Source organism: Macaca mulatta, chromosome 13, assembly GCF_049350105.2.
Source record: "Macaca mulatta isolate MMU2019108-1 chromosome 13, T2T-MMU8v2.0, whole genome shotgun sequence".
Lineage (NCBI taxonomy): Eukaryota > Metazoa > Chordata > Mammalia > Primates > Cercopithecidae > Macaca > Macaca mulatta.
This window is the reverse complement of record NC_133418.1, coordinates 113,216,608-113,230,539: the sequence shown is the minus strand read 5'-3', so window position 1 is coordinate 113,230,539 and position 13,932 is coordinate 113,216,608. Positions and strand designations below refer to the sequence as shown.

The following is a 13,932-nucleotide window of genomic DNA, read 5'->3' as shown; positions in this document are numbered from 1 at the left end:
CTGGCCTTTTCCATTGGTGCCCTGGGGTCTGTTTGACTAATGGGTCAGAGCCACTCTAGGAGAGCAGGTGGTTGTGGGAGCAGCCACCACCTTTGTGTGGGGACACATATAGTAACCACAGTTTTAAAGCCAAAACTGGGATTCTTGATTTGGCTGGATAAGTTCTGATTTGTAATTCATCTGTCACATTAAAATATGTTTAGTTATATTTCTAATAATTCACTGTGATCGAAGTGAACACAGAGATGTGCCTTTAGAACTAGGGCCTCTGGTAGCTGCATTTCCATATTGATTGCTGGTGGTTCTCCTGTTTCTAGTAGGAACTTGGGGCAACTTAGCCACCTCCTCAGAGAACTGCACATTATGCTGATAGAGACAAAATAGGCATTTATACCATTTCTTCATCAGCTAATTCATCGGACAGATATTTATTGAGCAGCTACTAAGTGCCAAATGCTGAAAAACATAATAACAACAAACCTATGTTTTTGTTTCCCAGCTGGAAAAAAAAGGACTGTATAATTTGGTTTCTAAAGAAGGTTTCTCATTCAGGTTCCCACAACCACCTTCTAAAGGCAGCACAACTGTGTGTAATGCAGGAATTGCCTGTGCCGGAGTGACGGATGTCTTGGGTGACTTGGCAGCAGCAGGCCGGCGGGCGCAGCCGTCACAGGCATGGTCTCTCTGTGTTCCTTGCAGGTTCCCCCGCCTGCACAGCGCGGTGATCAGGACCTTTGTTCTCGTGCAGCACTACGCGGCCGCCCTGATGGCTGTGAGCGGCCTCCCGCAGATGAAGAACTACACGTCGGTGGAGACGCTGGAGATCACGCAGAACCTCCTCAACTCCCCGAAGCAGTGCCCCTGTGGCCACGGGCTCATGGTCCTGCTGCGGGTGCCCTGTTCGCCCCTGGCGGCCGTGGCCTATGAGCGGCTGGCCCACGTGCGGGCCCGGCTGGCGCTGGAGGAGCACTTCGAGATCATCCTGGGCAGTCCCAGCTCGGGCGTCACTGTGGGGAAGCACTTCGTAAAGCAGCTCAGGGTAGGTGCTGTGCGCGGGGAGGGGCGGAGGGAGGTGCTGTGCGCGGGGAGGGGCGGAGGGAGGTGCTGTGCGCGGGGAGGGGCGGAGGGAGGTGCTGTGCGCGGGGAGGGGCGGAGGGAGGTGCTGTGCGCGGGGAGGGGCGGAGGGAGGTGCTGTGCGCGGGGAGGGGCGGAGGGAGGTGCTGTGCGCGGGGAGGGGCGGAGGGAGGTGCTGTGCGCGGGGAGGGGCGGAGGGAGGTGCTGTGCGCGGGGAGGGGCGGAGGGAGGTGCTGTGCGCGGGGAGGGGCGGAGGGAGGTGCTGTGCGCGGGGAGGGGCGGAGGGAGGTGCTGTGCGCGGGGAGGGGCGGAGGGAGGTGCTGTGCGCGGGGAGGGGCGGAGGGAGGTGCTGTGCGCGGGGAGGGGCGGAGGGAGGTGCTGTGCGCGGGGAGGGGCGGAGGGAGGTGCTGTGCGCGGGGAGGGGCGGAGGGAGGTGCTGTGCGCGGGGGGTACCTGGGAGAGCTGAGGGGCCCACCAGAGGCAGGAAGTGGCACAAACCCCACAGCGTGGCCAGCGTGGCTTGCTTAGACCCAGCCACCCCCCAGCCTCCTCTCTGTGATTCCCCACCCCTGCCCTCCGCCCCAGCAGCACCCCCACACCCCTGCAGCATTGCCTTATGACTTTCGGCCTCTGCGCAGCAGCAGCCTGCTTTCTTTTTTCCTGGGGATCCATTTCCTCTCTTCTTTGTTTAGCTGATGCTTCTTTATTTTCTCCTTTGAGACAGGGTCTTACTCTGTGACCCAGGCTGGAGTGTGGTGGCGCGATCACAGCTCACTGCCGCCTTGAGCTCCTGGGCTCCAGGGATCCTCCTGCCTCAGGCTCCTGAGTAGCTGGAACCACTGGCGTGTGCCACCACACTTGGCTAATTTTTAAAATTTTTAGGAGAAACAAGGTCTCATTATGTTGCCCTGGCTGATCTCAAACTCCTGAGTTCAAGCGATCATCCTGCCTCAGCCTCCCAAAGTGCTGGGTTCCAGCTGTGAGCTGCCCTGCTTATTTTCTGCAGCACTTAGCTTGGCGTCTTTCCTCTTTCAGGAAGCCACCCTCTCCCTCCACCATGCCCAGGGCAGTGCCATGTTCCCTGCCTGTCATCCAGCCCCCCTCCCGGATGGTGGGGGGTGAGGGCCATCCCCACAGAACTCAGCCCCCCAAAGCCCAGCACAGCGCCTGACCCATAGTAGGTTCTCCCTTAACCCGCAGGTGACAGAAAGTGCAAAAGGGTTAGGGAAAGAACAAATGAGTGGAAAACAGGAATGAAAGGGAGGACACTGTCAGGAGAGAACACAGGCAAGACATGAACAGCTGGCTGGGCGCGGTGGCTCACGCCTGTAATCCCAACACTTGAGGAGGCCGAGGCGGGCGGATCGCCTGAGGTCAGGAGCTTGAGATAAGCGTGACCAACGTGGAGTAACCCTGTCTGTACTAAAAATACAACAATTAGCCAGATGGGGTGGCATGCACCTGTAGTCCCAGCTACTTGGGAGGCTGAGGCAGGAGAATAACGTGATCCCTGGAGGTGGAGGTTGCAGTGAGCTGAGATTGCACCACTGTACTCCAACCTGGGTGACTGAGCGAGACTCTGCCTCAAAAAACAAAAAACAAACAAACAAAAAAACGTAAGGAGCAGCTGACAACACAGACGTTCTTTCACACAGCTGGTCAGCTGACAGATGTCTTGGACACCCTCTGGCTGACTAGTCTACATGTTCTAGACGACTGAAAATTCCCATCTTTCATGGTGTGCTAATTTGCAGTCTAAAGAAATTTCCTTTTGGTTAGAAGATGTAGTTCAAGGAGTTTAAATTGGCGTGGCAGGCCATCAGGGGTTCCTCTGAGCTGGGCTGGTCGGGAAGGGAGGTGTCTGTGGCTTTATTTCTTTTTCGTTATCTGCAGATGTGGCAGAAAATCGAGGATGTGGAGTGGAGACCCCAGACTTACTTGGAGCTGGAGGGTCTGCCGTGCATCCTGATCTTCAGTGGGATGGACCCGCACGGGGAGTCCTTGCCGAGGTGAGTGGAGGGGTTATGCCCCTGGGGGTCTCTGAGGAGCTGGCTGCCTGGGCCCCCTCAGGGAGCATGTCAGGGGGCTGCCATGCCCTGACGGCAGGCAGCACCACTCGCATTCACAGGCACCGTGGGTAGGACCTTCATCGTGGCTTTCCCAGCAGGGGCCTGAGTGCGTCTAAGGCTGGTGCCCCTTTTCCTGATTGTCAGAAAGGCACTGTTTGGGCTCATGGTGATGGCTGTGGCCGGGCTCTGCGAGTGGAGGCCCTACAGCTGGAGTCAGGATTTAAAGCCTCCTGAGTTCAGTTTCTCCCCATGGGGCGCTCTGTGTGCGCTGGGGATGGCAGTTCTGCCTTGGACAGTAAGGCATCCGCTCCAGGACTTGCGGCCACAGTTCCTGTTGGTACCTAGGCCGCCGCAATGCCTGGGCCCTCCTGGCTTAGGAGGTGTTCTGGGAGTGGGGGCAACTGACGCTGCTTGGGAAGAGCTGATTCTTCCGGCACAGAGTGGACTGTCTCAGAAGGTGTGTCCCTCCGAAGCCATCACAGCCTGGAAAGTCTCAGCCACACATCCACTCGATGTCCCCTGGGGGAAGGTCTCTAGGCCACCACACAGACATGCAGACACTCGAGACTCAGGTCACTGGGCCTCCTGTAAGGCGGTTTCTTGGATTGGTAGTGACAGATTGGGTTTTAGAGACTTCATACCCATGGAGAAGAGCAGACGGCCGGCCACAGATAGTAAAAGCCGACATCAGTGGAGTTCCTGTATGTTCTGGGCACTGTCCTAGATTCTTCTTTTATGTTTTATTTCATTTTACTCTCACCTTAACCCTGGGGGAGAGGTGCTATTTCAGTAGTCCCATTTTACAGATGAAGAAACTGAGGCCTACTGAGATTAAGCCAGTCTGGCTGGCAGTGGGCCTGGCTTCTTCCCCCAGGACCACCCCACACTTTAGCAAACAGCCCTCTGCATGCTGCGTACTCATGGGCCAGGGGAAGGGGGGGGCTCCAGAACATTTGACCTTGGTTGTTGCTATTTCACATGGGTTAATTCTTTTCTTCTTCAACTCCTTAAGGACTGAGACAATGTCTTAATCTGTTTTAAATTTTAGCAAGCGTTTGCTGAGTACCAGACACCTTCTGTAACCTTCTTTATACCAGGCACCTTCTGGTACCTTCTTTGTACCAGGTGTCATGATAGACTTTTCATATAAAACTTACTCCTTGCTGCAGTAGTGTCACCATCCTGTTTTATGGTTGAGTCAATGAACGATCATTTGCCTGAGGTCACCTGAGCAGTAAGTTTCAGAGCCCCATTGGAACCCTCACGCACCCCTCTCTAAACCCTTTGCCTTGGTTGTGTTTCTGCTGCGCGAGTCTGAGCATGGGGTTGGCCTTTCCTCTCCTGCTCACAGCATTGCTTGTTGGTGTCCGACTTGATCGCCATCGTATTTCTAGCATCTAGTACCCTGGCATGTGTTCACTTGGATTGAATAATTGAATGCCCACTGATTACATTTAATCTTTGTCACAGTGGACTTAGATGCTTTTTATTTTTATTTTTATTTTTATTTTTTTGAGATGGAGTCTCACTCTGTTGCCCAGGCTGGAGTACAGTGGCGCAATCTCAACTCCGCTGCAGCCTCCACCTCCCGGGTTCAAGTGATTCTCCTGCCTCAGCCTCCCGAGTAGCTGGGATTACAGGCACCCGCCTCTACAACTGGCTAATTTTTCTATTTTTAGTAGAGATGGGGTTTTGCCATGTTGGTTAGGTGGTCTCGAACTTCTGACCTCCAGTGATCGGCCCGCCTTGGCCTCCCAAAGTGCTGGGATTACAGGCGTGAGCCACCGCGCCCAGCCAGATGGTTATTAATATTTATTCCCATCTTTCAGATGAAAAAATCAGAGCCTTATAGCAGAGCTCAGGTTCAAGCCCCTTTTTTATCTGGTCCAAAAGTTAATGCAGCACAGGGCTAAGTGCACAGTGGGTGTCCCCAAAGATTTACTATTATACTGAATTTGTTGCTGCAAGCTGCCAGTAACACTGTTGGCTTTTCCACTTGTACGAGTCCCTGGGTCCTCACCAGGAAGGTGGGGCATGGTCCTGATCAGTGCTGCCTATAGCAGTGGGAACAGCACCCCACTTGTGGAAGGCGCTAAACAGACACTCTCTTCTGTGTCTTGCTAGGTCTTTGAGGTACTGCGACCTGCGATTGATAAACTCGTCCTGCTTGGTGAGAACAGCCTTGGAGCAGGAGCTGGGCCTGGCTGCCTACTTTGTGAGCAACGAGGTTCCCTTGGAGAAGGGGGCTAGGAACGAGGCCTTGGAAAGTGATGCAGAGAAGCTGAGCAGCACAGACAACGAGGATGAGGAGCTGGGGACAGAAGGTGAGGGGTGGCTGCCCTCAGCCTAGGTGTCCATGTCTGCACGTCTTTCTTGGCTTCTGAGCTTTGAGGCTGCCTGTGCTTATGGAGACAGCCGTCTCCAGTTCAGCAGGTCCTGGGGCCTCTCTGCTGGACAGCAGCTCTGGATTTCCAGTGTTGTTTCCAACATTTCCAGTGTTGGAGGAAATGGCAGAGCTCTCCTTGAATTCAGATTTTGCTTGTTTTCTCCCCGTCTCTTTTGGTGGTGTGAGAAAATGGAAATCCCTATAGAGGTTCTTCCTAGTTCTAGAATTCTTAAAGAGTAGGAAGAAAAATTAAGATTATTTAGAGTTCAAGTTCAAAATTTCTTAGAGTTCCTCGTTCCACTCACTGGTGGGATTCTGACCCAGTGTGATTTGCTTGCTTATTTCCTCTGTGCATCAACCCAACAGCATGCTGTCCATTCTTAAGATTTATGAAAACAGGCTCATTTGCAGACTTTTCAAATCTGATGCCATCTTTTTCATAGGACACATAAATGATAACATCACAAGGCATTGACTGTAGTCAACAATGTGATGAGAAATATGTAGACAATCGTACAAAAACTAGAAAGCATTTATGGAGTGTGTAGAGGGGAAGGAGGTGGGTGTGGGCACTAGACTGGGTCTGTGGTCTCCCTCCTCTGTCTTGACTATGGGACCTCTGCTAGCCTCAGCTTGCTCGTCTGTAAAATGCAGATGGAAGGACCTGCCCGCCTATAGCCGTCTTTTCGAAGCACAGCAGAGACTCTGATTTAATTCTTTCACTTGTGGGTATCTGCTGCACATCTCCATGCTCCCTGGCGTCTCAGGACCCCCTTCTTTAGTTTCACCATCTGCTCCTCTCTACCCACAGCCCCCACTGCACTGCGCACTGGCCCGCATTAAACTTGCAGTGGCCGGGCTGTGCTCTGCCCTCCTGGCCTCTGCGCTGCACGGCTTCCCTTCCTGCTGCTTGGAGTTTTCCTTTCTCTGCTTTACCTGGAAATCCGTGTGGCCCTTCAGGACGAAGGCCAGCTGCCCCCTCTTCCAGGAGATGCCCTGCTTTTCCCGCAGGCTCCCCGACCCGTCTTTTTTATATCTCCTCCACCAGCTTGCAGCTGTGCCTCATGGGCAGGGGCCTTTGCTGCACCCAGAGTGCCTCCCTGCACCGCAGCCCACTCCTGTCTCCTCAGGGCCCTGTCCATGGTGGGGGCCTGGAAGATGGCAGTGAATGAGTGAATGGCTGAGGAGAGGTGATCATGGGAACACACTTTACACACTGCAAAGTGCTGGGCAAATGTCAGGGATGGTTATTTCGGTGCATTCTCAGCCTGTGTGTTTTGAAACAGGCTCCACCTTGGAGAAGAGAAGCCCCATGAAAAGGGAGAGGTCCCACTCCCACGACTCAGCATCCTCGTCCCTCTCCTCCAAGGCGTCCGGTGAGTCTTCCCACGCGGGAAGGACCAGATCAGCGAACTGGTTTTTGAGGTTTCAGAGAATGAAAAGGAACATATATAGGGCTATTTGCTGATCCTTTATTTTCCATCAGAACTGGAAAGATAAGGAAATCTTTGAAGCACTGGACTCTAGAGAGTAAATGTTCTGGTGAACTTGGGATTGGAGAACTTGAAGACTGAGCAAGACTGTAGGGTTCCGCTGCCCCTGTCCTCAGGTGAAGACCATGGATGCTGCCCCTCACTGTGGCTGGGGCCTCAGGCTGAGTCTGGCCATGTTAGGGGCGGGTCCCCGGATGTTCTCCCTGCTGCTGTTAGCTTGGGAAAACCCCGTGCCCTGTGGAGAGAGCAGCTGAGCACAAGGAGAGAAATAGACACGGAGACTTCACTGGGGGAAGAGCAACAAAAGGCAATACAAGCTCATGAGCCCTCCATGTAGCCAGAGCCACAGGAAGTGGGCAGTGCCAATCACAGGCTTTACACGGTCTCTGCCCTAAGGGGTCCGTCTGTCTCCGAGAGCAGTCAGGACCACGAACATGAAAGAGTGTCCCGTCTTCCCGCCACAAGCATTATGAGGGCCTCCTTGCTATCTGGATCAGCCCTGAGGATAAATGAGATGTAGACCTGACCTCAAGGAACGAACTCATCGTTCTCATAAAAGACGTGCTATTTTGCAGTCGTTTTTCGCACACATTTTCACTTCGCATATGAGGAAGTCTGTACTTTTGTCCCAAGGCAGAGGGCAGATTTCAGGGTAGGGGAGGTTACCACAGGTTTGAGAGAGCAGCTGACCCCCAACCAGGCCTTGCAGAAGGTGTTATAAATGGAGGAAGCCTTAAGGGCTGAGAGGCTCAGGGGCGAGACGCACAGGGCCTGGGTGCAGGGACAGGTGCGCTGGCCGCAGGCCCCCATTGCGGGAGGCAGGGAGGCACCTAGCTGTGGCTGGGGGAACGGCTGAGAGTCGCTGCTGTTTGATCTGGGATGGGGAAAGGTCAGAGGTCAGAGCCCACCAGGAGACTGGCTGGGGGCATCTCCTTTTTCCCTCATCTCCTGTGCCTGTGCTCCCAGACACCCCTGATGGAGTCAGCACTGAGCCTCTTCACCCTCAGCCCAGAGCTCAGAGACCGAAAGAAGCCCTGCCTCATAGGCCGGAGCTCAGTCAGAAAAGCCAGCGCCGCAACCACTGGGTCTGTTTGCCTGAAACACAAGTACAGGAGGCTTGGGGCAGAAACAGGAGCCACCGGCAAGCTCTGGGACAGCTCACTCCTGGGACGAGTCGCCCCTGAGATGGGCCACTCCTGGGACAGGTCACTCCTGGGATGGGTCACTCCTGGGACAGGTACCTTCTAGGACATCCCTGACCAGGTTCATCTCTCCGCAGGTTCAGCGCTCGGTGGTGAGTCCTCGGCTCAGCCCACAGGGCTCCCCCAGGGAGAGCATGCCAGGTCGCCCCAGCCCTGTGGCCCCACAGAGGAGGGCAGAGCCCCTGGTGAGAAACAGAGGCCCCGGGCAAGTCAGGGGCCACCGTCGGCCATCAGCAGGCACAGTCCCGGGCTGACACCCCAGCCTGACTGCAGCCTCAAGACCAGCCAGAGGAGCGTCCAGGTGTCGGTCACCTCGTCATGCTCCCAGCTGTCCTCCTCCTCGGGCTCGTCCTCCTCATCCGTGGCGCCTGCTGCCGGCACGTGGGTCCTGCAGGCCTCCCAGTGCTCCCTGACCAAGGCCTGTCGCCAGCCACCCGTCGTCTTCTTGCCCAAGCTCGTATATGACATGGTTGTGTCCACTGACAGCAGCGGCCTGCCCAAGGCTGCCTCCCTGCTGCCCTCCCCCTCAGTCATGTGGGCCAGCTCTTTCCGCCCCCTGCTCAGCAAGACCATGACGTCCACCGAGCAGTCCCTCTACTACCGGCAGTGGACGGTGCCCCGGCCCAGCCACATGGACTACGGCAACCGGGCCGAGGGCCGCGTGGACGGCTTCCACCCCCGCAGGCTGCTGCTCAGCGGCCCCCCTCAGGTGGGTGTTGCTCGCTCCCCCAGCATAGCCCCAGACTGGGGGGTCCTCACACTCCCATCTGGAAGGCAGGCATGGGGGTGACCGCACCGCGTCTTCACTTTTCACGCTTCCCATGATGGAATCTTCTCCAATGGCCTGGAGTGGACCAGAGGGAGGAGGGCGGGACTCATCTGCCACTCAGGGCTGGTGGCTTCCATTCCTTCCTGTGTGATGTTGGGGGTGGACGGGAGACCTCTCTGGGTGTATCAGACTACGGTTCCTCACCCCACGTCATCTCACTCGGCCACTGCGCATGTTCTCTAACAAATAGAAACAAAACTCTGGGTTCTCCACTGGAAGGTTTCGGTGAACCATGAACGGGGAACTGGGGGTTCTGTTTCCCCGTCGCAGCCCTCCCCCAGTGCATGGTGTTTCCTTAATAGCGAAAGTCCATTTCACCTCTCAATGGCAGAATCTCCTGGGCGTGAGCATGTGGGGAGGAGGAGGGCTGGGGACTGAGGTCTGCTCTTCAGAACGGAGCTGGGCTTTGGGGTTGGAATGCGGTTCAGTATCCATTTGTGTCTTAAACTTGTACAATGAACAATATTACTTTTTCTGATTTAAAAAGGACAAAAGAAAATGTTTCTTACCGAGGAGTCTCCCTTCTTCCACACCCTCACACTATTGGATATTATCAATTTAAAATTGTTGTCTCTTTGATAGGTGAAAAATAATACATTACAGTTTTACTAGTAAGATTGACATTTTCTTTTATTTTTACTGGTCATTGGGACTTCTTTTTCAGTGATTTTCTGGTTTTTCTTATTTGTTTTTCCTTTAGGCCATTTGACATTTCTTGTTGATTCGTAGAAGTGCTTTAGATATTACAGATTTTTGTCCTTTGTCTATCATCTGTATTGCAGATTTTTTCTCTGAAGCTTCCCTGTGCTTGGGTGTCATGTTTTCCTCTGTAAACTTAGTTATTTCCATTCATTGGCATTTGCTGAGTTGTAGCATGAACCAGGCGTTGGGCTCGGTGCTTGGAAAGCACGTCCCTGGAGTGGCTCTCTTATTTATTATTGTTATTATTTATTATTATTGTTATTTTTCAGACAGAGTCTCGCTCTGTCGCCAGGCTTGAGTGCAGTGGCACGATCTCGGCTCACTGCAGCCTCTGCCTCCCGGGTTCAAGCGATTCTCCTGCCTCAGCCTCCTGAGTAGCTGGGACTACCGGTGGATGCCATCACGCCCGGTATTTTTTTTGTATTTTTAGTAGACACGAGGTTTCACCATGTTGGCCAGGATGGTCTCGATCTCTTGACCTCGTGATCCACCCGCCTCGGCCTCCCAAAGTGCTGGGATTACAGGCGTGAGCCACCCCGCTTGTAGTGGCTCTTTATACAGGGGTGCAAGGAGGGTACTGGGCCAGACCATGAGTACTTCTCAACAGTAATAACCAAAATGAACTAAGATTAATAGGAGGTATGCTACCCTGAAGCTTGGCTGGGGAAGAAGGGAACTCTGTGTTACAGGAAGCAGGAGAAGGAAGAAGAAAGTCGTTCTTTTCCTGGGTTTAGAAGGAGAAATACAAGAAGCACTTTTTAAAAATGTCTTATGCAATGAATTTTGCTATCTTGTACAGACATATGGATTAAGACAAGCAATTTGCAAGATTCATAAGACATTATGTTTTATAGTATCCTATTTTTTGGAAGCAGCTTTCTTCAGCTTATGATAAAATTCTATTTCTAACAGCTGAAAAATGCGGCTGGTTAAAATCTAGAGATGCATTTGCGAAGATATTTAAGCAGGAAGGCCTTGTGCTCGTGGGAGTCCATTTGTCCACCTGCCATGCTTGTTCCCTTCAAATATCTATGCATCCACGGGGCTCTCATTTTAAAGACAGGATCTTCAAGTGAGGCAGATGGCAGGAGCCATGCCAGGTGTTCAGCCGGTGCCTGGCACATGGATAGGGCTTCTTCACTGGGGGTTTTAACTCCCATACCTTTACAGATCGGGAAGACAGGCGCCTACCTGCAGTTCCTCAGTGTCCTGTCCAGGATGCTTGTTCGGCTCACGGAAGTGGATGTCTATGACGAGGAGGAGATCAATATCAGTGAGTTATCTGTTTGGGGATACGTGGGCTTGGAACCACCTGCATCACTTTCTCAAGTGACTTTAATTTTATATTTCACTTTCTAGATGGAATTCTCAGATTCATGATCAGACTCATCCCAAGGACCTTATAGGGGGTGCTATTTATCTTGTAGTCATTTTTCTCAGTATCAGGCCTTTGCTGTAGGGATACAATTACGATTAGTAGATGACTGTTTACTGAGTACCCTCTGCATGTGGAGTGCTGAACTCCATACTTTGCGTAAGTTACCATGTTAATTTCCTAGGCCCAGTGTGAGGTAGATGTTCCATTCTCCTCATAAATCACATGCCTGGGAGCCCAGCTGAGTAGTGGCAGGGCTGGATGGAATTAGATTTGACTGCTGCCTCTGCAAAGCAGACTTACCTCTCAGGGGAGGTTTCCTGCTCAGGCTGCTGGGCAGGGAGGTCAGTGTCTTGGGGCACAATAGAAATACGTGAAATGTGGGGAAAATCCTGTTCTCATTTCCAGAACAGAGTTTACCCTGATTAAGATCAGCTTCTTGGCCTGGTGCGGTGGCTCACGCCTGTAATCCCAGCACTTTGGGAGGCCGAGGCGGGCAGATCATGAGGTCAGGAGATCGAGACCATCCTGGCTAACACGGTGAAACCCCGTCTCTACTAAAAATACAAAAAAATTAGTCGGGTGTGGTGGCGGGCGGCTGTAGTCCCAGCTACTCGGGAGGCTGAGGCAGGAGAATGGCGGGAACCCGGGAGGCGGAGCTTGCACTGAGCTGAGATCGTGCCACTGCACTCCAGCCTGGGCGACAGAGCGAGACTCCATCTCAAAAAAAAAAAAAAGATCAGCTTCTTTTTGAGCTCATATAAAATAACCTCCCCTGTTTCCTCATCATCACTCCTCCCAGGGGCTCATAAACTTGGTCTGGTCAATGAGTCTGCTGTGCTGGGAGAGCGAGCTTGTCAGACAGTCCTGTCTGTGTTGTGGAGAGCTTGCCAGCCAGCTGCACCGGTGCTGAAGGGCACTTGGTGCGGTGCTGTCAACTGTGCTTCAGTTTTGATTTGGAGAAAATCTGGAGCCAAGGAAACCCGTCCAGCCCTCGGCCTTCCCTCCCAGGAAAGGAGAGGCTCTTCAGCCTGGCTCTGAGTTTTCTAAGGTTTCCCCACGGTTTGGAACCACATTTCAGGTGAAGTCTGCAGCCCTGCTGAATTTGTCTCCTTTCTTTCTTGGACATACCAGTGATGAAGACAGAATCTGAACCCAGTTTGTTCAATGATAAAGCCCATTCTTTAAATCTTATCTCTTTCGTTGAATAGGGATAATTTCTGTTTTATAGGGTTTTATAGGGATTAAATGTGACACACACAGAGCACCAAGACCTTTTTTTTTTTTTTTTTAAGACAGAGTCTAGCTCTGTTGCCCAGGCTGAAGTGCAGTGGTACCATCTCGCCTCACTGCAACCTCCACCTCCCAGGTTCAAGTGATTCTCTTGTCTCAGCCTCTGGAGTAGCTGGAATTATAGGCATGTGCCACCATGCCCAGCTAATTTTTGTATTTTCAGTATAGACAGGGTTTCACCATGTTGGCCAGGCTCATCTCGAACTCCTGACCTCAACTGATCCACCCACCTCAGCCTCCCAAAGTTCTGGGATTACAGGTGTGAGCCACCATGCTTGACCAAAACCTATTAAATATTCATAGGCATTTCTCCCCTGCCTTCCTATGGACATGCACTCTGCCCATGTGTGCACTATAGTAGGACATGTATTTAATATAATCAACATGTTTTATAATTTGAGTTGGGCCAACTAGATTTTTCTACCTTTTAGCTGACAGACATTTAGTAAGCACCATAGACTACAATGATCACCATGTGAGATGAGACATGGTAAATGGAAAACTGGTTTGGACTACGAATGTTGTTGGCACCAGAAGGGAGAAGGCCCTGGGCTGGAGCACTCCAAGAGCCTTTCTACAGGTGGAGTGACAGGAGCTGAGCCATATTGGCTGGGGAGCATTTAGATAGAGGCAAGAAAGGAAGCTATGCAGGTTTTGCTGGCTTTGGCCACCAGTGTGGTCACCTGGGGAGACGGGCTGGAGTGAAGCACAGGGCTGAGGTCCTCTGGGTCAGGACTCTGGCCGGAGTGGAAGTCAGACTTAGGACAGGAGAGCAAAGCCATTCTCACAGCAAACAGCACAAGGCTGTTCCTCTGGATGGAGATAGCTCTGAATCCACGTTCTTGCCTCATTAGAACAATCCTGAAAATGGAATATGTGTCAGGAGCCTTGCAGATACAATGGGGTGTCCCAGCAGCCCACGGACTCAATAACAATTGCACTCCAAGCATCATCCTTTGTGCACATTTAAAATGTAGTCGTGCACCACATAATGATGTTTTGGTCAACAGACTGCATCTGTGACACTGGTCCCATGAGATTCTAGGGGAACTGAAAAATTCCTATCACCTAGTGATATCGTAGTCATCGGAATGCTGTGGCAAGAGGCATTACTCAAGTGTTTGTAGCGATTCTGGTGTAAATAAACCTGCACTGCCAGTACTGTCAAAAGTCTAGCACATACAATTATGTACAGTACATAGCACTTGATAATTATAAACAGCTGTTACTGGTTTATGTATTTACCATACTTTTATGGTACTATACTCCTACTTATTAAAAAGCAGTTAACTGTAGAACAGCCTTGGGCAGGTCCTTCAGGAGAGACTTCAGAAGAAGGCATTGTTCTCATAGGAGATGACAGCTCCATGACTATTACTGCCCCTAAAGACCTTCTAGTGGGGCAAGGCTGGGAGTTTGAGACCAACCTGGCGAACATGGTGAAACCCCGTCTCTACTAAAGGTACAAAAATTAGCCGGATGTGTTGGCATGCACCTGTAATTTCAGCT

At 52.3% G+C, this 13,932-nt stretch overlaps 1 protein-coding gene across 2 annotated transcripts in view; it reads left to right on the top strand.

Annotated features, from left to right (window-relative positions):
- Positions 1-13,932, top strand: part of GREB1 (growth regulating estrogen receptor binding 1) — a 100,881-nt gene that overhangs the window by 69,040 nt on the left and 17,909 nt on the right. For both annotated transcript variants that reach the window (XM_015111724.3, XM_077960130.1), the window contains 6 exons: positions 700-1,039; positions 2,968-3,083; positions 5,268-5,467; positions 6,816-6,905; positions 8,302-8,933; positions 10,926-11,028. In XM_015111724.3, coding sequence (XP_014967210.3) covers positions 700-1,039; positions 2,968-3,083; positions 5,268-5,467; positions 6,816-6,905; positions 8,302-8,933; positions 10,926-11,028 — 1,481 coding nt within the window. The remainder of the gene's footprint in view (positions 1-699; positions 1,040-2,967; positions 3,084-5,267; positions 5,468-6,815; positions 6,906-8,301; positions 8,934-10,925; positions 11,029-13,932) is intronic.